At 45.3% G+C, this 22908-nt stretch overlaps 1 protein-coding gene across 1 annotated transcript; it reads right to left on the reverse strand.

Annotated features, from left to right (window-relative positions):
• Positions 1 to 1263: 1263 nt before the first annotated feature.
• Positions 1264 to 19071, reverse strand: SYT2 (synaptotagmin 2). Its single transcript, XM_036757552.1, has 8 exons — positions 18885 to 19071; positions 17411 to 17577; positions 14206 to 14325; positions 13294 to 13461; positions 12621 to 12788; positions 10835 to 10952; positions 4264 to 4397; positions 1264 to 1470 (listed from the first exon to the last, which is right to left on the reverse strand). Exons 1-8 carry the CDS (start codon positions 19069 to 19071, stop codon positions 1264 to 1266), a joined length of 1269 nt encoding a protein of 422 aa, XP_036613447.1.
• Between the last annotated feature and the right edge of the window lie 3837 nt (positions 19072 to 22908).

The following is a 22908-nucleotide window of genomic DNA, read 5'->3' on the forward strand; positions in this document are numbered from 1 at the left end:
CAGACCAAAAGTGTCCACCAACTATCTTTCTCACCTACCGCCAATTCTCATCTGGACCTCAGGGACCTAAGATCATTTTAACCATTTTTTTTCTGCTAAAATTCTCTGGCTCTGCACCAATTACATATCTCCACACCAAAGTTGTGTCATTTTTAAAAGGCAAAGCATGATGGGAAATAGATGCAAATCAAACTGTATGCCTTTTCTAGAAGGAAACCAATATCTGCCTTCTCCTCTAAGGAATGGAGAATTATGGGCTTTGTCTTTTTTTTGTCATCTTTCTGGGAAACAGAGCCTCTGTCTCTTGATGATTTGTTGCTGCTGACAAAGTGGGAGTGAGTTCCCCAGACTGGTGGTCCCTCAGCAAGTCAAGGCAAGTTTCATAGAGCAGGTTACTTGCATGACTACTGCAGGAGGCTGCTTTTTGGAAGAGAGAATAGCTGGCAAAGGTCCATGGTGGCATGGGGAAGGAGGGAGGGAAAGGGGGTTTGGTCCAGGCTCTGGCCAAATTCAATCTTCACAATCTGCCATTTTCCGAGTAACTACCCACATTGAATATCTGGATTTCTGATATTCAGGCTACAGGTAAACTACAGGACTCTGGGATCCTGGGCCCTTTCCTTTCTGAGTTTCAGTGTTCCTGAAGAATCTTCTCTCTCCACACCTTCTCAATGTCCTTTCTTGTTCCAGAAATAAATGGAGAAGCTCCAGGTCATTCACTTGATTCACTCATTACTCCGAAGTTGAGCTCCTCGTGCAAATAGAGATGTAGCTGGGCCATCACAAGATTCAACTGCTATGTTGCCTTCCCAGGGCCCTCTCCATAAGTCAACATTCAGGAAACTGGATGTGTTACCATTTTGTTGGTCCAGAACATTTAAGAAACAGGAAGTGCCACCATTTTGTTGGTCCCAGACATTCATGAAACAGGAAGTGCCAACCTTTGTGGGTCCACCACAAGAGGCCCCAAAGGTGGAATTGGAGCGAGGCCTTGAAAAGGGAGGGGAGAAACAGAGAGGGCATGCAGCACAGGGCAGCTATAGGGAAGAATGAAAAAAGCCAGCCCTCTCTTTCACCTGTTAGGGGACTCTCCTTGCACAGCCAACAGAGGGAAATTTGTCTTTAAAAAAAGGAGAGAAAGAAAAGAGGGAAAGAAAGGAGATGGTAACAAACCAAAAGAATACTCTAAAGTTGCCTAACTGAGGTATTGAGAGCTCTGGGTCTCGTCAGTGTTCATAAGGTGAACCCAGGCTCAGAGGCCACCTATTTGTTCTTGCCCAGGAGGGCATCCACCTCCTCCTCGGGTTTGAGAGAATGCCACTGGGCAATGGGCCTCCGGGGATTGGCCAACATGTCAGACCAGTGCCGGAGCTCCGTGCCTGTGGCGTTGCAGCCTACGAAGATCTTGCCGATGGCTTCGTTCTTACCCAGTTTGTCATAGTCCAGCACTGTGACCACGACCTGGACTTTCTGTGAGAGAAACAAGAAGGAGATGAGTTTGAGAGCCAGAAAGGAGTCCCTATTGGTCATCCTGACTGTCCATCTCTACTCCAAATTGTGGGCTAAAAGGTTCTACCAGAGTTCCCTGTATGAGGGAGCTAGGCGACTTAGTGGATAGAGATCTAGGCCTGGAGTCCAGAAGAGCTGAGTTCCAGTCTGGCCTCAGATACTTCCTAGCTTTATGACTGGGCAAGTCTCTCAACCTCTGTCTGCTCCAGTTTTCTCAGTCACAAAATAGGGATAATAAAAACACCTATCTCCTAGGGTTGTTACATGGATCAAATGAGTTAATATTTGTAAAGCACTTAACATAGTGCCTGGCACATAATAGACATTTCTTTCTTTCCTTTCCTTTCCTTCCCTTTCCTCCCTCTTTCCCTCCTCCCCTCCCTCCTTTCTATCCTCCTCCCTTCTCTCCCTCCTTCCTTCCCTCTTTCCCTTCCTCCTTCTCTCCTTTCTATCCTCCCTTCACTCCCTCCTTCCTTCTTTCCCTTCTTCTCTCCCTCCTTCCTTCTCTCTTTCTTTCCCTTCTTTCTTCCTACCTATCTTCTTTCCTTCCTTTCTGCATCCATCCCCTTGCCTCTGGGCAGAGTTGTATCCAACACAACCCCAGGCATATTGAGGGTGGGAGGGCAGAGCAGAGAGAAGGTCTCTTCATTTCGCCCATCTCTAGCTATCCTAACAGTGAAGAAGGCCTTCTCTACAGCTAATCTAGGCCCAGAAATGACATAGTTCCCTCTTATTCCTGGAGTGTTCAGAATGCCCTCCTTCTTCTCCTCTGACTCCTCATATCCCTAGTTTCCTTCAAAGCCAAGCTCAAGGACCACCTTGAGCCACCATGGCGTCTTTCCTGATCCTCCCAGTTGTTAGTTTTGTTGTTGGTGGTTTTTGTTGTTGTGGTGATTGTTGTTTTGTGTCCCTGGTGCCTATCATATTGCCTGGCATATAATAGGAGCTTAATAAACATTCGTTCATTGATTGTTCTGACTTTTCTGGAGGCAAAAAGGAGCATGTCACCGTCTCCTTTTTTATTATTCTCATTAGATAGCACTGTAACTCCTACACACAAATACGAGCCTCTTCTGATTCTTATTTTGACCTTTCATTGGAGCTCTGAGGGGCAGGGAGCATGAGGAGGATGTGAGTTATTTTTTCCTGAGTGAGAGACAAGAGCTAGAAAAGGCAGAGGAACTAGCTGTAAGCCGCTTCTGAGGTCAGTGACAGAGCTGGGGCAAATTCCTGATGTCTCGACTCCCAGTCTGGTACTCGCTATGTATTTCTGACCCGAATGGCTTTCCTTGGCTCACTCGTTGCCAAAAATAAGACAGTTCTTCCGAAGAGAAGAAAGGATGGCTTCAGATCTCTACGATGTTCATAGGTGGCCAAGCTCATCTGCCATCATGGCCATCTGCCTGCCGGCAAAGTGAGGTCAGCTTATAGAGGGTCCCAAGACGCTAGAGTTTACTCGGTCATAGCCTGCTTCTAAGTTCTAGGTGGCAGTAGTACCTGCTCTGCTTAAGTAAAGGGCTTAGTTGATATAACACTGATCTTATTTACTTTCATTTTTCACTTATAACTGCAACCTGCAGCCCAGCAAGAAATTTTAAAAGCCTAACATTTAATTATCTCCTCCCCTCCTTCTCCATCCCAGCCCCCCACACCTAGAGAAGGTGTGATTACAATCACTCACACGTACATAGCCCTGAAAGGTTTACAAAGCACTTCCCTCACTATAGTCCTGTGAGTTAGGTAGGGCCACTATTGTTACAGACGAGGAAACTGAGGCTCAGAGGGATTAAGTGATTGTCCGTGGTCAGAGCTCGGATTCAGACCCAAGTCTTTGGACTCTTCTCACATCACTACATGTAAGCTAGCCAGGCAGTAAATAGAAAGGGAAGGAAGAGAGGGGAAGAGAGGCAGGCAGACAGAGACAGAGAGACAGTCAGAAAGAGAGAGAGAAAAAAAAAGGAGAGAGAGGAAAAAGAGAGAACTGGAAGTGAAATAGCATAGGAGGAAGAAAGGAGGGAGGAGACAGACAGCAAGAAAAGAAGGAAGAAGGGAGGGAGGAAGAAAAGAAGAACAAAGAAATGAGAGGAGAAAGGAGAGAGGGATGAAGAGAGGACAGATGGGCAGGCCACGAGGGTTTTCTAGGATAGTTTTAAGAATGTTGCCATCTATATCTATCCCTAGCAGGGAATGAGAGGCAGGAGTTGTTGTTGTGAGGTTAGGCAGGGCAGGAGCAGGTTGGGGCAAGATATTAATTTTAAAATAATATTTTAAATATTAAAATAATTTTAAAATAAATTTTCAAAATAAGTGTATGCATTTTAAGGTTTACAAAGTGCTTCGCATTTGACAGATGAGGAAACTGAGGCTTAGTTGACTTGTCCAGGGTCACACAGCTAGTATCTGAGGCCAGACTCAAACTCAGGTCAACCAGTTTGCCCTTAGGTTCTCCTCTTGGATCTACTGTGTTTCATCAAACCCATCCCTCCACACACGTAAATTAGTGCTCTAAAGGCCCAAGGAAGTGATTTGGAGATTAATTATCTAATGGAACTTTTTCTCCTTATCATCTTCTATGTCACTTCAGAATAACCTGAAATGCATCCCACTCTCTATACCTGCTTCCATGAGGAGAGCATTAGGGAATTTGGTCAGTGTCTATAAAGTACTTTCCCTCAAACTATCCCAAATCTCCTCCTTTTGTGACTGCCCCCAACCTGCACCACAGGCCCAGAGCCCAGGTGGGTCCAAGATCACCTGGATCTGCTCGAAGGGTATCTCAAAGCTGAAGGACTCATTGAAGTAGGGGTTCAAGGTCTTCTTCTTCACTGTGGTCTTCTTCTTCTTCAGCCTCTTACCATTCTGCATCAAGTGAATCTTCACGTAGGGATCTGCAGAAGGAGAAACCCATCACCATCCGAGGCTTCCCAACTCTTGTGGGTGCTGGTTATGATTGTGCTGATTATTTCTTAATAATAGTCATCCATGAATCCTCTTTCTCTGTCTCTCTCTCTGTCTTTCTGTCTCTCTCTGTCTCTCTGTCTGTCTCTTTCTGTCTCTCTGTCTCTCTGTCTTTCTCTCTCTTTTTCTCTCTCCTGGCTTATTCCATGAGGTCAGGGTTATGCCTCATAGGAACCTTTGTCTCCTCCCCTCAATGTCTACCATAGTATAGTTCTATATCTTAAACTGCATTTGTACAGATCCATTAACTCGTTTGTTCTAATGTGATCCATTTGTGTGGATCCATTCTCTAGCTCTAAATCTTAGGATCCATTTGCATACAAATAGATCCTAAAATTTAGAGCTGGGAAGGGCCTCAGAGACCATCTAGGCTAAGGGTTTGTTTTTTTTAATTTAATTTAATTTTTTAGTTCCTAATTCTCCCCCTCCCCTCCCTCACCATTGAGAAAGCAAAAGAAACAAAACCCATTACAAATATGTGTTGTCATTAGGCCATGGATTCTTAATTCAGGTCCGTGAACTTTTTAATTTAATTATTATTATATTTTTATTTAATTATTATTAATTAATTATATTAATTAATCTATTTATTTAGATAGAATTACTTTCCTTTGTAATCCTCTGTATTTTATTTTATGCATTTATGAACATTATTCTGAGAAGAATTGCTAGGCCACAGCAGACTGCCAAAGAATCCTAGGATGCCCAAAAAGGTAAGAACCCCCGAGGAAGTTCAACTCCATCATTCAGGAAACTGGGGGTGAGGGAGAAGTATACTTGCCCAGTGCTACACAGATAGTAAGTACAGGGATCAGAATCTGAAGCCTAGGTCATCTGACTGCCTTTCTTCCATTCTAAGCTCAGCCATCAAGGGGCTTGCCACGAACCAAAGGTTAGAATCAGAGATTTACAGGCAAGAGGGACCTAAGTGGTGATAGAGTCCAATCCCTTCACTTGACAGATGAGGACCCTGAGGCTACAGGAAACTATGAATATCAAGAACTCAGAGAACCATGGGAAGACTTGCATCAACCAATGCAAAGTGAAGTAAACAGAACCAGGGAAATTAATCTATATAATGACTACAACAAAGTAAATATAGAGAATAACAACAGCAAGAAACCCAATGCCACGTGATTATAATAATCAAGCTTGTCCTTGAAGGAGAGATGGAAAATGCATCTCTCTTCTTTGCAGAGGTGGGATCCTATGGGTGTGAAATAGGGCATATACTGTCTTTTTAAAATATAGTGTGTCCTAAAAGTCTCAGTGCAGTTTAAAACTTTACCAGCTTAAGTTAATTAAGCTTAGAAGTTAATAAAGTTAAGTTAATAAAGTTTAAAACTACACTCAAGTTAATTAAGGTAATTAAGCAAATAAAGCTTAAAATTGTGCTTAAGACTTTTGGGATACATTGTATAGATTTTTATTTATATCTTTTGTTTTTATATCACCTAGAATTCCTCCTGTACCCTCCCCCTCCCAGATATCCATCCTTCATACCAAAAAGTTTAAAAAAATTAAAAAAGAAAAAACAGGAAAAGAGAAAAAATTGAGCAACACATATAAAAAAAAAATCAGATGTTGCAAAACCCTCCCCTTTCCCTTCTGTTCCCTTTCTCCTCTCCCACCTCTGATCCAACTTGTCTCAAACTCTCCCAGAAATATGAAAGCTAACTTCTTGGCTTCTGAACATGCGGTTGGACAGAATCACAGAATTTGAGAGCTGAAAGGGATGTCAGCAGTCATCTGATCCAATCCATACACGAAAGGATCTGTACCATAACATGCCCAACAAATGTTGGCACCCTGTCTCTACTGGAAGACCTCCAAGGCAGGGTCCTCACACTTTAGGACAGCTCTAATTGTTAAGAGTTGCTTGGGCCAACTAGGTGGAGCAGTGAATAGAGCACAGGCCCTGGAGTCAGGAAGACCTGAGTTCAAATCTGGACTTAGACACTTGACATACTTACTAGCTCTGTGACCTTGGGCAACTCACTTAAGCCTAATTGTCCTGACTTCCCCCCTCCAAAAAAAACCCCCCCAAAACACCAGGAATGAATTTCTCTATTAGGCATGGAAGAACAAATATCTATAGAGTCCAAAACCCAACCCCTGAAGGCAACTACATGTTTTCCTGCAAGCCCATTGAAAGGGAGAACTCTCTGGCTACCTTTTAAGGACAGAGTGGGACAGGGGAGAGATAGCTGGAGTCTATCATAGAGCAGAATTATAGAACCCCACGGTTGCAAGGGACCTTGGAGGCTGTTCAGAACAATCTTTTCTATCACATGCCTGACAAGGGACTATCAAGCCCTTTTATACAGAGCTCTGGCAAGGGAGAACCCACCACCTCCCAAGAGAACCCGTGTCACTCATGGATAGCTCCTCCCTATGTTGAGCATGCCCTGTGCTGTGTCTACGTATGGCTATGTGTGTATGTGGCTAGACATAATCTTTTACCCCGGTATGAGCTAGTGACATAGAGTTCATCACCTCTCTATTTGAAGACGAGCAGCATATTTCATGTTAATGTTTCTGGACTCATGGTTTATCACCGTGGTTGTTCAGAGTTCTAAAGTCTTTCAAAGTTGTTTTTCTCCATAATGTGATCATTGTATAAACTGCTCTAGTTCTGTTCACTTTGCCCTGTGCCAGTTCCCAAGTGTCATCCCAGTTTCCTCTGAAATAGTCCATTTCATCATTTTTTATGGCACAGCAATATTTCAGATTAAGTTGCTGACCTATATCTCTCCACTCCTTCCCTGTTAAATTGCATCGACACTCACTGCCTCACACCCATTTCCATACTGTCCACTCATTCTTCAACCCCTTGCAAAGTGGCTTTTGATCCCACTACTCTACTGAAATCGCTTCCTCCAGAGTCACCTCTTAATCGCCAAATAAAATGATCTTTTCTCAGTCTTCATCCCCCTGGACTTTTCTCCCCTTTCTAATCTATCCTCTGTGAAGCTGCCAACTTTATATTTCCAAAATCTGACCGTGACAGATCTGACCCTATCACTACCCTAATCAAGAGTCTTCAGTGGCTCCCTACTGTTTCTGGAACAACATGCAAACTCTTCAGCCTGGAATTTCAATTTTCTCAATCTGGTTTCCACTTAATTTTCTAGTCCTATTTCATGTTTTCCTTTCCAATCAAACAGGTCTGACTGATGTTCTGTTTGGCCTTGAAAGGCAGAAATGGAAGTAATGGGTGGTAGCTGCAAAAAAAAAAAAATCAAATTTTAATTTGATGTCAAGAAAAGCTCTCTAACAGTTATAATCTCCAAAATAGCATGGACTGCCTCACTTACTAGTGAATGTTCCCTCATTGGAGAGCTTCAAGCAAAGCCTGCGTGACCATTTGTCATGTCTATTATAGTGAAGATTCATTTCGGCCTCCGGGTTGGACTAGAAAATTGCCAAAGTCCCTTCCAAATGTCAAATAATTAATTCAGTACTCTACATTTTCCTGGTTTGGCCAAATCATTTTAATTACTTGTATCCACAGGGGAAGACCAATGACATGGAAACGGATCTCACAGTCATGTTCTTCCACGAAATGGAGTATGGCTGACCAATTTATAGCCTCACAACTAGGTTGAAGAGATGAAGAATAAATCAGGGGTGGGGTGAGAGCTGAAAGACTAGTGGGAGTAGTATAATGCAGAGAGAAGGAAGCAGAGTTAGAAGGTTGATGAAGAGGTATGGCTAGAAGGACACAGTAACCAAATTGTGATTGAGGCATGCTAGGAACAAGTACTGCAGGCTGAGCAGGTGCCCTCTCATTGTCCCGCCTAGTGACAGCATTCTTTCCTATGGGAACCTCTTTCCCTATAGCTTCTTCCTATTGGCAATCTACCCACAGGCCTTTGCAGTGATGTTCAATCTTTCTGGAAGCGTAACAAAATAAGACAGGACTATCAACTTGAACCACCTCCAGGGACTATGATAACCAGTTAGAGAATGCTTTCAGAATGTGGGTGTCCTGGCCAAAGGAGCAGATGGATTAGTTTGTGAGGAGAGGAGAAATTGTCCACTGAGGACATCCCACCCCAAAGCTCAAATCAAGTGCTACCACCTATATGGGGCCTCTCCTGACCCCAGTCCCAACTGCCAGTGCCTTCCTCCTCCTCCTGAAATTACCTTCTATTTACTTTGTCTAGATGCTGTAGTTCCTTCTAATATGTGTATGTATTGTCTCCCCGATAGGGTGTATATAAGCTCCTGGAGGGCAGGGTCTCTCGAATATACCCTCTTGTCTCCTATGGCTCCGTGGTACAGGCTCTCGTCACCCCATACCTGGACTGTTGCAATAGCCTGCTGGCTAGTCTCCTTGCCTCAAACTTTTTCCACTCTATTCTATCCTCCACTCAGCTGTCAAAACGACTTTCCTAAAATACAGATCTGACCACAATAAACTTCAGTGGCTCCCTATTACCTCCAAGATCAAATAAAATCTTCTGTTTAGAATGCAAAGCCTTTCATAAGCTGCCTCCCCTTTCTGGTCTTTGTGGCGCTTACTCTCCTCCATGTACTCTGCGACCCTGGGTCCTAGCTGGTCCTCACAAGACACTCCATCTTCAGATTCTGGCCATTTTCTCTGGCTTCCCTCCATGCTTGGAATGCTCTCCCTCCTTATCTCTACCTCTTGGACTTCCCTTCTTCTGAGACTACTCTCAACTTATCCAGTCTATATCTCGTTTGTGCATAGTTGTTTGCATATTGTGTTTCCCATTGTCTGTAAGTTCCTTGAAAGCAGGGGCTGGTTTTTGCCTTTCTTTGTAGCCCTAGCACTTAGCACAGTGCCTGGCACACAGTAGGTGCTTAATAAATGCAGTTTGATGGACTGACATGTGCTTCAGGTTGAGCCGGTGCTTTCCCATTATCCTGCCTAGTGACAACATAATTTCCTGTGGGAACATACTTCCCCCTTCTTCATATCACCAATACCTAGACTACCCACAGGCCTTTGCATGGATGTTCATTGTGGATGTCTCACCAAGCCCTCAAATTCTGTATGTCTGAGACTGAGTCCATATTCCTCTTTAACCCTGCCCTCCCAGAGTCCTTCTTGAGTCTTCCTTTGCCTTCACCCTCTGCATCTCATCAATCTTGATGATTCTGCCCCTGCAACCCTTGATATATTACTGTCTTCATTCATGCATTCATTCCCCCTGTGTGCCTCCTAACTGGTCTCCCGGTCTCCAGTCTCTTGCTGGCTTCAATCATTCTTTACTTAGTTCTCAAAATAAGTCTACTAAGGCCAAAGCCTGACCACATCACTCCCCGGCTCCAGACTCTTCCATGGCTCTCCAAGCACGATAGGGTAAAAAAAAATAGACTCCTTTGTCTGACATTCAAGTCCCTCCGCAAACTGGCTCTTCCTTGCTTTTCTGGCCTTATTTCATACCGCTCCCCTTCATTTATTCAATATTCTAGTCAGACTGGACTACTGACTATTCCCTGATCCCCTCCTGTCCTTCTCTGCTGTACATTCCCCACGCCTGGAGTGCACCTTCCACCTCCATCTTTCTCCTGTTGAAAACCTCTTCCTTCAAGGTTAAGCTCAGGGCCCACCTCTTCTCTGATGCCACCCCCAGGGGATCCCTCCACAACCTCCCCTTAGTGCCTTGGGTCACTTGGTGCCCATTACATGCTACCTTGAATCATACTGGCTTGTACACGTATCCCAGCCTTGCCACAGATCGTCAGCTCCTTGAGAGTCAGATAATAGATTTGGTATTGGAAGGAACCTTGAAGCTTATTGAGGTCAATCTCCTTATTTTATAGTTGAGGTGACCAGAAAGTGACTTGACCAAGGTCACACAGCTAGTCAGTGGCAGAGCCAAGATTTGAGCCCGAGACCTCTGACTTCAAATCTAGCTCTCTTCCCACTGCACCATAGTGAAGAGACTGAATTATTTCATTTTTTGATGTGCCCAGGACACTGCCTGACCTCACAGCAGAGACTTCAATGTTTGTTGAACTGAATTGATACAGTTTCTGCTTTTCTCCAACATAGGAAAGCTGGGGGCCAGGGCTGGCGCTGGCAAGAAAGGGGTCCTGACAGGAAAATAAGACCCTGAAGTTAGCTTTACCTAATTCACAATTTTGCCAAAGGCAACTGGGCCTGTGGGCACAGCGACATTCATTATACCCTCTATAAAGCCCTGGCAGTGCACTGTTGGAGTTAGGGGTACCACCCTAGCAAGGTTCCTGGAGAGTTGATCACAATATGCTTTGAATGATTAGAAGTTCTCCAAGAATGGGAATTCAAGGTTAAAAAAACTGGGAAATATAGGAGTTGGAGAGCTGTCTGACACTAGTGCCACCTGATGGCCAATGGTGGATCTGCACGCACCTGAAAGGCCTCCTACATCCATCTTCTTCAGGTTCTTGGCTTCCAGAATACAGACAGTCAATTTCCCAGCAGTAGGCACGTAGCGGAGGGAAGTGCAGATGTCTCCAAGCTTTTCTGGCTGCCCAGTGAGGGAAAAACAAAATTCAGAGTCTCCCCTTCAGCCTGGAAGGGTCCTCCTAAGGACATTTTGCTCAGCTCCAGTCAGGGCTTGCCACTTACCTGGCCTACTAGATTAGGGTGTGGGGAAGGTGGGTGGAGGAGGGAGAGTGGTGGAGGTGAGGGAGGAGGGGAAGGAGGGGAAGGAGGGGAAGAAGGGGAAGGAGGGGAAGGAGGGGAAGGAGGGGAAGGTCTCTCTTTCTGAGGGAGCTCTTTCAGTTATCAATCCCTGGATCGCTAACAAGTTCTTCCTTATATTTCAACTCACTCTTTCCTGCTACAGTTCAACAAAGCTATTGATTAATAATGGCCTTTCCCACAAGTGCTATTTATATCACAAGGGAGATATGCTGCCTAAGCCTCTCATTTGTATTTATCTGCATCTCCGATAAATCACAGTTACTTATGAAGAAGGAAGAAAAGAAGGAAGGAAGGAAGGAAGGGAGGGAGGGAGGAAAGAGTGAAGGAGGGAAGGAAAAGGGGAAAAGGAAAGGAGAGAGAAAGGAAGGAAAGGAGGGAGGAAAAGATGGAGGAAGGGAATAGACAGAAATCAGAGATGAGAAGAATAAACAGGAATGGCGGATGGTCTTTAGACCACATGTTCCCAAGGCAGGCAAGTGGCCCTGGAGGATAATTGGAGATCTACCCTGACTTGTAGCTGTCCAGGGCAGAGGGACAAATTATTTGTATGCCCTAGGCAAGGTTTTTAAATTGCACGGGCCCCATGTTACTGTTATTGTTCACTGGAGTCTTCGAGCCTTCACTATAACACATATCATTTAAGTTATCACAAAATAAATACCTATGGGCCATGGAGAGCAGACTTTTCTGGCATTGGAAATATGTGCATTTGTAAACAGTTACATTTAAAAATGTTCCTCAGATGGCCCCTTGTGTGTGGGTCCTAGGTGGCTATCTGCCTTGTTTACTCTTTAGACCACATGTTCCCAAAGCAGGTAAGGATGGAGGCATGGGGTGGGTGGGATTCAGAGCACCCCCTCCTCCTCTTCTTTCTAATGGGCACTCTCCCTATCCAGACTAGCTTGGAACTGGGTTCACTTCCATGGGCCTGGGGATCCCATGGTCTCTCAGAGCCCTGGGGGCATGGAGCCTTCTCTGCACACTCCTCCAGCCTATGCTGATCTTTCCCTCTCAGGTACCACACTATCTAGCATTTGATAATAGTACCAGCTCATATTCCTATAATGCTTTAAGGTTTGCAAAGCATTTTTTTCACAACCACCCATAAGTCAAAAAGTTCAAGAAATATTATCCCCATTTTACAGGTGAGGAAACTAAGAGTAAGAAAAATTAAATTACTTGCCCAAGGTCACCCACCTTGCAAGTGCCTGAGCTGAGATTTGAATGCATTACTCTAGGTCTATACTACAGTGTCTCCCATCGGGGGCTAGATACATGGTCTTGTAATATTCTTGGTTCCATATGTGTATAGCTTATCTCCCCAGCTAGACTGTGAGCTCCTAACCACTGGAGCCCAGGGTCAAGCCCGAGGGACTCAACGATCTCATTTTGCTCCTCTACCTGGTACTGGTCTGGCCCTGGCCCTGGCCTTCTCTCTGTACCTTCTCAAGTACAACATTGAAACTGGCCCAGGTTCTCCCTGCCTCACCTCTTCCTTCTCTCCACCCTGCAGATCTCTCCACTCCTCAATGGGCTGGCCCAAGTCCACAGTGTTCATGGGCACCTTCACCTCTCCGATGATGTCGTGTTTGGAGAAGCGGTCAAAGTCGTAGATGGCCATCACCAGTGTCTTGCCCCCTAGCTCCTGGTAGGGCACCTGTAGGACATGTCAGGGCACAGATAGGTGGGGTATTGTAAAGAGTCTGAATTCCTAGGGGTGATGATGATGGGAAGAGGGCCTGTATCATTGCCCCAAGATATCCCCAGCACAACCTAAGAGTCACAGAGTTTGGTGAGAAAAGGACCCTGATGATAGGATCATAGGATTAGAGTTGGATGAGACCTAGAAAAGCAAGTGGAGGCTAAAATGGGCAGGGAGCCCCCAGATTTCTTCAGAGGCTAAAAGAATAAGCTGACCATTGGGTGAGAGCAGGACAGTAGCTGAGAGTTCATTGATCTCAACCAAATTTTTCTGGGCTGGGTTATTCCCCGATGGAGCTAGAAGCCAGGAAGGGTAATCTCTGGGTATTTAGGGGATAAAATGCCAACTCTGAATCACCATTTGTAAATTCTCTGCCCATGATCCTATGCATTGTATTCTTAGGAGTAAATCAAAGAGGGAAAGAAGGGAAGGACCTGGGAAAAGGAGTTCTCAACCTCACCTTGAAGGTAAAGGTCTCATTGAAAGCAGGATTCAGTGTCTTCCTATGGACCTTGGTCTCATATTTCTTCTTCTTGTCTGGGAGAAGGAAGACTTTGACATAGGGGTCTGAGGTGCCTCCCATGTCCAGAGCAGGGAGCTCGGCTGCCTGAAGGACGCCCACGGTCAGCTGTGGAGAGAAATGAGCCCACTTCTCAGTCCTGCTCCAACATTCTCAAGCTGCCCATTTCCACCAGCCCCTGGCTTGGAAGTTTATTATGGGAGCTTGGTCTTAGATCTCTAGAGACCTTCTCATTTGGTCCTATGTCCTAGGGTGGAACAAGACTCCCAGAAGACACCAGCCACATTACCAGAAGGTTTGCAGAGTATCCAGGGGCTCTACTGAGTCCTCCCTCCCACCTGAGAAAGAGCACAGTGTAGGTTTCCCCTGTTAGCAGTTATCCTGGGGTCAGGCTCACCCTGTTCCCTTTTCCTATGTCCCCTCAAGCTTTCCTCTATCTTTCTCTGACTGAATCATACAAGCATAGAATGCTAAACCTGAAAGGGGTCTTGCTGATCACAAAGCTCAGATGGTCATAACCCTAGGCCCTTCAGCCTGACTACACAAGCTCAAGTCTGTGCTTTTTCCCATTCTGTGCCCATGTCTCAACCCAGTAGTATGATAGTAAATGTTTAACAACTGGCTCTCTGAAGGAAAAATATACATAGTACATATTTTTTAGTTTAATTTACATTATTTCTATCACATTCTTAAGTCTAGAAAAGAAGAAAAGAAATCAAGCCCCAACTGGTAACATTTGCTATTTTCTAAGGTGTAAACGCTCAGACTGAAAATTTAACAGTGGGCTCTAGGCTCCAGCACAACCCTGCCTCTCATTCACCTTTCCACTGCCTCCCTCCAACCCCTGAGCACCTGGTTGGCCTGGAAATCATAGTCCAATGAAAACTGCAGTTTGCCCAAGTTTTCTGGTTCTTTCTCTTCCTCTCCTTCACCTTCTCCCTCTGTCAGGCCCGTCTCTGCATCATCATCGTCCTGGCGAAGCTAGGAAGACAGAACAGCCCAGCTGAGCACAATGGGAGAATGGTGGAGGGCGTCTCCCCTTTTCCCCGGGACCTGGTCATCATCTGGACAGAAGGGAAGAATCCTTGGCAGGAGAAGTGGGATTTTCCCAAGGACTTAGAGAAGCTTCTCCATAGGTACTCGCTCAAGTCAGTGGAGGTCCTAGGCTCATGGCTCCCACTTGGACCCTATCCCGAGTCTTGACTATTCCATCCAGTAGTATGCTAGGCTCTTTGTGGGGGGTGGGGGATATAAACAGGATGCACTTTGAAGTCTGAATTCTTAACATTTTTTCCATTGATTTCTGAAGTCTAGACAATCAACAGAACAATAAATCAAGTCCTGATTCGTAGCATTTGCTGAATTTCAAAGTATAAATGCTCACACTGAAAATTTGACAATTGACTCTGGCTAGCTGCTATAAGCTGCCTTTATCACACAGTGGCTGATGGAATTTGGGGTTAATAGAATTAAAAGCTGGACAAGATCCACTAATATACCTCCCTCATTTCGCAGATGAAGAAAGAGAACCCAAGAGAAATTTGACAACTCGCTGAAGGTCACAGAGTAGCAGAACCAAGATTCGAACCCAGATCTTCTGAAATCAAAATCTGATACTCTTTCTACCTCCTAGACAACTTGCATAGTGCCCCTTTGTTACTCCCTGACTGCTCTCCTCCCTCTTCAATCCCCTCTCCAAAACCTTCTCCGAGTTAGGCCCTATACCACTCAAACAGACATACCATGAATGCCATCCAGACCAGGCAGTGGGTTGGTGGGGAGAATTCCGTGATGACAGGAAAAGAAAGAGAAAAGCCAGGTTAGAGAAGTCCCTTATCATAAAGATTAATGCTTACCAGCTGACTAATTCTACCAGCCGACCATCCTTAGAGAGACCAGCCTGGAGTCCAAAGACAGCAGATTTGGGGAAATGTCTCTTTATGGGAACTCCCAGTGGCACACAAATACACACATGTGTGCACGCACGCACACACGCGCGCGCGCACACACACACACACACACACACACACATGCATACACAATTCCCTACTCTACCGATGTCTTTTTAAAGTGAGGCCATTTCTTTCCTGCCTTTTTTTTTTTTGGAGGGGGCAAGGCAGCGCAATTGGGGTTAAGTGACTTGCCCAAGGTCACATAGCTAGTAAGTGTCAAGGGTCTGAGGCCGAATTTGAACTCAGGTCCTCCTGACTCCAGGGCTGGTCCTCTACTCACTGCTCCACCTAGTTGCCCCAAGCAACTCTTAACAATTAGAACTGTCCTAAAGTGTGATGGCTCCCTTCAGAGGGAGGGCCCTGCCTTGGAGGTCTTCCAGTAGAGACAGGGTGCCACCTAGCTGCCCCTCTTCCCTGCTTTGATCCTAAATTCCTTGAATATTGGAACTATTCCCACTGCAAATTTGGGTAAAATTGAGAACCAGGGATCTATAAAAGTCTACCCAGGAGTCCTGAGCAGGCCTGGAAGAGAACTCCAAGCATGTCATACCAAGAATCCTTGCAGGTTCTGGAGCATAATTAGATTAATATCTATACTAAAAGGTAACAAAAAAAAAAACCAGAGGCACATTTGCCCTGCATGTTGTCCTATTCCTACCAGGGCCATTATTTTAAAACAAATAAACAAGGCCCTACTGTGAGCAAGGCACTGAGCTGGATGATGGGGACGTAAAGACAAAAATGAACCAGTCTCTGCCTTCTAGAAGCTTGCCCTCTCCTCTTCTCCTTCTCTACATGACCTCATTTCGCTCTGGGCTGTACTGCTTTGGGACTTCTCTGATTGACTCACATCACCATGCCCCCAAATCAGGTACATCCTTCCCCACCCCACTTTCCAGCTTCCTTTTGTATGTTCTTTCCCCATTAGACTGTAAGCTTCTTGAGGGCAGAGACTATCTTTCTTTTTTCATATTTGTATCTCCAGAGTTTAGCACGGTTCCTGGCACATAGTAGATGCACAATAAATGTTTATTGATCGATCACTTCCTGTCTGAGGAATTGTCCTTAAAGTCCTCACTGAAATGTTGTTCAAGTCAGATAATCAGCACCATGTAAATGTCAGTTATTATTGTTTTATTAACGTTGCTTTGCGTGTGAAGAGCTCTTTACAGATTTTTATCATCAGAGGACATCACAGGATGCTCACAACGGCCCTTTGGAATGGGCGTGGCAGGCATCATTACACCCTTTCACAGATGAGGAAAATAGAGGACCTTTGAGAGGTGAGATGGCTAGTATGTGACAGAACTGAGACAAGGACCCTGGTCTCCTCATGCCCAAGGCAACGCTCTTCCTCCTTCACGACCTTCTGAATGAGGGTCCCCCTATGATGCCCTCTTAAAGGGTCTTCCTTCTTGTCCAATAGTTTGTTTTTGCAACCCAAGGGGTCTTTCTTTTAATGAGAGGGGAAGGAGGAGGAAATTTCATGACCTTCCACCCTGTGATTGGCCCATGGGAGTCCAGGTTGGCAGAACTATATTTTCCCATTAACTGGTTTGATCTTCTGGGTGATAATGTTCATGAAACCAAGGCAACGGACTTGGGAGGCAAAGCAGTAACAACAATAAGGAGAAGGGGAAGGAAACAGGCATTTGTCTAGTTCCTACTATGTGCCAGATGCTGTGCTAAGCACTTTTTTTTTTTTAACAAATATTCCCTCATTTGATCCTGGAGACAATCCTGAAAGGCAGGTGCTATTATTACCGTCTCCGTTTTGTAGTTGAAGAAACTGATGCAAACGGAATTTAAGTGAGTTGCCTCAGGGCATACAGCTAAGTAAGGATCTGAGGCTGGATTTGAACTCAGTTCCTCTTGATGCCGTGTCCAACATTCTACATTCGCTATGCCACCTTGCTGCCTACTGTGGCCCCATGTGTCAACCTCCCCTACCCTCATTAGCCTAAGATATCTTCTTTTTAAGGAGCAGTAGGGAGGATATCAAGAAAATACCCCCAGACTACTTTGAACTTCCTAGTAGGATGCTCTGTCCCAATGAACAAGGTGGTGTCTCACGCCCCTCCGCCTTCCCCTCGCAGGTACCATACCTGACCTCCTTTCATGTCCTTCATGTTCATCGCATTCTTCATGCCTTTACCCTTCTCTTTCTTGTTCTTTTTCTTCTTACAACAGCACTTTTTGCAGATGCAGAAGCAGCAGGTGAGGAGAAGGAGGCCAGCAACCACAGCGATGGCAATCAGTGCCCAGGGAGGTACTGCACGCACATAGCATGGCACAATAACTTGATAGGCACTGAATCCCTTTGCCCAGAAGAGGGCCCTTTCTTTCCCCCTCGATAGTGCCCTCCCTGCCTGCAGAGGTGCTGCCACCACAAAGCCAACCCTAGTTCCATTCCTCTGCAGCCTTCCAATGACCATATTTCCCAAACCAAACATTGGAATGGGCCATCTAACAAAGAATATGGGATGGGAATGAGGGTTTATGGGGACAACAGGGCAGAATATTTCACTGAGCCACAGGATCTCAGAGTTGGGAGGGCCCTTAGGGGTTACCCAGTCCAACTCATACATGAGCAAGAATCCTCAATAAATGCTCTTCCATCCAACCACTGCTCGACCCCAAGTAAGAGGGAGCCTGCTATGCCCCAACATGGCCCATTCCAGTTGAAGAGAGCTCTACTCAGTCATAAGTTTTTGCTTACATCAAGCCTAAATCTGCTACCCTGTCCTTTTTACTCACATTTCCTCCTTCTACTCTTGGATCAAACAAAACCAATCTACTCCCTCTTCCACATGACATTCTTGAAGACAGCAATCGTGCTCCTTCTAAATCTTTTCTGCTCAGGCTAACCATCCTCAGTTCCTTCAGAAAATCCTGGTATGGCATGGTTTGAAACTGGGAGCATCTGGAGAAATCTGACTCGAAGTCTTTCTGCTACTTACTCCCCAAAGCTATAATGTCTCTACTCTTCCACCATCCTCCATAGTGTTTTGCATTTCATTTGCAGGAACTGCTTTTAATGCTACCCAAACCCCTACTCTTTCTTTAGCCCAAACCCCTTTAGCCCCAATAGATGGGCAGAAGACTGCCTGAAAAAAACATTCCTCAGTATTCTGCCTAGGGACACAATTCCAACTGAAGAGATCTGTCAGAAATCCACATACTGGCCCTATAAAGGGAATGTGGTAGCTCTTGTCACAATCAGCAATGGAAGAGGCCTCTTCCTGAGAATGGTCCCAGGTCAGCCTTCCACCCTCATTTGGTGAGGATTAACCCAGAGACCTAGAATCTTAGAGATTATAAGGAAGGCCCTTAAAGGTCACCTGGACCCACTTCCTACTCAGTTACAACCACAGTGCCATCCTGCAGCCTAAGAAATCCCCATGGTCAAACACCAGAGTCAAGTCCAAAAATGAAAAAAAAATGTCCCAGCCCACAATGGTGGATATCACCAGGGACTTCTAAGCGTTCCCCAAGCACTGTCATGGCTTCCATCTGCATGCTCCCTCCCCATGCTGTGGTCACATCTCCTCCCCTCTCCCCACCTCAGGAGATACTCACAGGGGATCTTCTGGATCTCGTTGAAGAATTTATCCTTCAGCTGGGTGAACATGTCTTCTCCAGTTGGCCCTGCACCGCCACTCTCTGTGGAGTTGTCTGGAGGCCCCGCTGGAACTACTGGCATGGTGGCTGTGGTGGCGGCAGGAGCCACGATGGGCTCCTGGTTCCTTTTGAAGATATTCCGCATGGTGGCTCAGTTGATAGCTGAGGATATAGAAAGGGTTCTCATGAGCCTCTCCATTCAGGTTTAGGAGGAAATGCAAATGAAGAATGACAACAATTAATGCAGACAACAGATGTAAAAGCTACCAAGCAAAATCCTAGAGTGTTTTATGGTTACAAACTGCTTCAGAAATATTCTCAAGTGACCCTCATAACAACTCATTAGAAGATTTCCCCATTTTCCACATGAGGAATCTCAAGTCTAATAAGTGGCAGAACCAGGGCTCAAATCTGGGACTTTTGATCTCAAATCCCACGCTCTTTCCACTATCCTACTCTGCTCCCCCTCCCCCCCCCACTCCCACCAGCCAGTACATCAATCCCTGCTTTTCAAAGTGCCTTCACATGTACTCTTTGCATTTATACTCCCAATAAACCTGTGTGAGAGAGGGCAGACAAGACTACTGATCACCCCTTTCACCTTGAAACTGTCCCCTTCCTCGGCTTTTGTTATTCCATACTCGTCATCTCCCGCCTCTCCCCTCAGGCAGGGCAGCTGACACCCATCACCTTCCAGAACCAGTCCTTTGCCTTCTCCAAACAGAAGGGTCTGCTCTAGCTTGGGCTGCTGCCCAAATGTCTCCTGGTCCCCAGATGTGGCCTCATTAAGGGTGACAGCAGCAAAAAGAGTGCATTCACCTGGGAGTGTGCTAGAGCCAACTCACACTTGCCAAGGTGACAGCAGCAAAAAGAGTGCATTCACCTGGGAGTGTGCTAGAGCCAACTCACACTTGCCAATTGTCAAATCTTCAGTGTGATTATCTGCACCGTGGGGAAATCAGCAAACACTACAAGTCGGGACTTGATGTATTGGTTTGTTGATTATCTAGTCTTAAGAAAGTGATGGGGGAAATGCTAATGGACTAAGCTCAAAAGTGTGTCCCCAACCAGCATCAGACAACACTGGAAATCATTGGGAACAGAGCCATATTGAAAAGCGCTGGAACCAGAGCGAAGGGGTTTGGTCCCAGCTGTGACCATTGCTTCAGTCACGTCCTACTCTTCGTGGCCTCATTTGGGGTTTTCTTGGCAAAGTACTGGAGTGCTTTGCCATTGTAAACTAGAGGTCCAGCCAGACGGAAGATGAGAAACAGCAGCAGTTTAAAGCCAGGGGAATTATCATGATTTAGAAAAACACATTACTCCATTCAATTCAACAAACATATTTCCTGATGGAATGTAAGTTTCTTGAGGGCAGGGACAATTTTTTTCTAACCCCAGTGATTAGCATAGTGTCTGGGATATAGTAAGCACTTAATAGATGCTTGTTGATTAATTTATTGATCTATTAAATACAGACAAGACACTGGGAACCCGAAAATAAAAATGAAATAATTCTTGGCCTCAAAGATCTCTACTTTATCTCAGGGGGAGGAGCAGGGCCACAACACGCACACAAATAATTAAATACGAGACAATTAGAAGCAGGAAAGAGCACTAATAATTTGGGGAGGGAGGTCAGACAAGGATTTTCGTAGGTGCTGACATCCGAACCGAGCCTTTAAAGCAGTCTGAGATTATAGGTGGCAGAGGGTAGGAGGGAGTACATTCATGTTTTTTACAAATATTATCTCATTTGATATAACAGCCCAGAGAGATAGAGGCTGTTATTATCCAAATTTGACAGCTGAGGAAACTAAGGCCAATAAAGATTGACTCGTCCAGAGTCACAAAATGTCTGAGGCTGCATTTGAACTCAGCTCTTCCTGACTCCAGGTCCAGCATTTTAGGTACTGTGCTACCAACTTCCTCTATCTCTGAAAGCAGGGTCAGGAAGAGGAATGTCAAATTTGGAACACATCTAATAGAGCATATTGACTAGAATTCAGAGTTCATAAAATGGAATAATATTTAATAAGTCTATAAAGAGAGGTGAGAGACAGATCGTGTGGAGCCTTACTTGCCAGTCTGAAGAATTGGTATTTTATCCTAGAGATAACTGGGATCCATTAAAGCTTTTTGAACAGATGGCTAGTGTAGTCAGACCTATATTTGAGGGACATGGAAGATAGATTGGAGGGGGAAGAGACTGGAATCAAGACCAATTAAGGGATCATTGCAATAATCCAGAACACCCCGAGGTTAAAGTCTTCTTCTTTTTCTCTAAGTAGGCAAAGAAATCAGGGTCACTAGAGAATTGAATCCTTCTTCAGACCTGCACAGTCTACCTGAACCAGGGAAGGGCAAGGTCTGGGTTTGCGCCTTGTTATATCACTGTGCCTTGTCAGTACTCAGTTCTATAGCCCCAACCTTGAACCAAGTCCTTGGCTTAGTACTGGAATTTCTTCACTTATTTCATTACTTTGAAATGTTAACAAAAGGGAGCCAGGATGAGCTGCCCCCAGGACGCCCCTGGAGCGAACACACTCTGTTGCCTTCAACCTAAATGAGACCATGTCTGGGGCCCTTTGGCAGCAGGCCAAGGTCCAGCAGAGTCTTCCAGAATGGACACTATTGGCAGAAGGCAAAAGAGTGGTTCTGGAGAAGGTGATGGGTGTCAGCTGTGTTCTTTCTACTATCCCACTCTCTCCCCTAATATGGAATTCCTGGTTTTTAAAGTGCCTTCACATACATGCTTCTGTTTTATCCGGCCAATAAACCTGAGAGATACAGGGTAAACAACACTGTCGATCATCGCTTTTACCTTGAAGCTGTCTTTCCTTGGCTTGTGAGATCCCTCCTGCCAAGGAAAATCTAGCACCTATGAAAATGCCAGTACCTATGTTGGCAATGTATGTGCCTGGAAAATAAACACTTAATAAACACACACACTCTCTCTCCCTTCTCTCTGACTCTATGTCTCTGTCTCTGTCTCTGTCTCTCCCTCTCATTCTCTCTCTCTCTCTCTCTCTGTCTCTGTCTCTCTGTCTCTCCCTTTCTCTCTTTTTCTCTTTCCTCCCTCACCTCCCGCTCTCTGCTTCTCTCTCTGTATCTGTCTTTGTCTCTCTTTTCTCTGTGTTTCTCTCTATCTCTCCTTCTATCTCTCTGTCTCTGTCCCTCTTTCCCCTCCCTTCCTTCCCTCTCTCTGCTTCTCTCTGTGTGTCTGTTTGTTTCTCCTCTCTCTCTCTCTCTCTCTCTCTCTCTCTTTCTCTCTCTCTCTCTCTCTCTGTTTGTCTTAGTCTCTGTCTCTCCGTGTGTCTCTCTGTCTCTGTGCCTCTCTTTCTGTCTCCTCCTCTCTCTCCCTCTCCCTTCCCCCTTCTCATTCCCATGGTTTCTGACTTGGCCAAGGGATTCCTCTTTGGAGTACCTCTGCCTCCTAGTGCCTTATAGTTCCCTGCATTCTTTGTCCAGGGAACCAAGTCCACTTCTCTGGACAGCCTCTCACTTTACTCAGGCCAACTCTTTGCCCTCCAGTTTTCAGAGAAGTGAAATGATGGATTGCTGTTGTCAAACACAATTTCATTGCCTAAGGTAATTTTTTTTTCTAGAGGCAGAGTTCCCCACCCTCTTTCTTGCTTGGCTATGTAGTCATAGCTACAGGATCAGAAGACATTCTTACCTCCTAGAATACCTGCAGTGATATCATGGCTTGGTGAAATACCATTGGCAGAGTCTCTTTACCATTCTGGACCCCTCACATTATGTGCTGACTCCCACGTCTTCTCCTTGGGCCTATAATTCCGGGCATCTGCCGTATGTACCGGAGGCATCCCCCTCACTTCAATGAGTCTTAAATCTCCTAGACTGTGCATTCTTCAAGTCACTCTCTAGGACTCAGTATCCTAATCTATTAAATCAAGAAGCTGGGCTTCGTGATCCCTTCCAGCTCTAAATCCTAAGACTAAGACAAGGATTTGTGGAC

This window comes from Trichosurus vulpecula, chromosome 4 (genome assembly GCF_011100635.1).
Source record: "Trichosurus vulpecula isolate mTriVul1 chromosome 4, mTriVul1.pri, whole genome shotgun sequence".
In the NCBI taxonomy this organism is placed as follows: Eukaryota; Metazoa; Chordata; class Mammalia; order Diprotodontia; family Phalangeridae; genus Trichosurus; species Trichosurus vulpecula.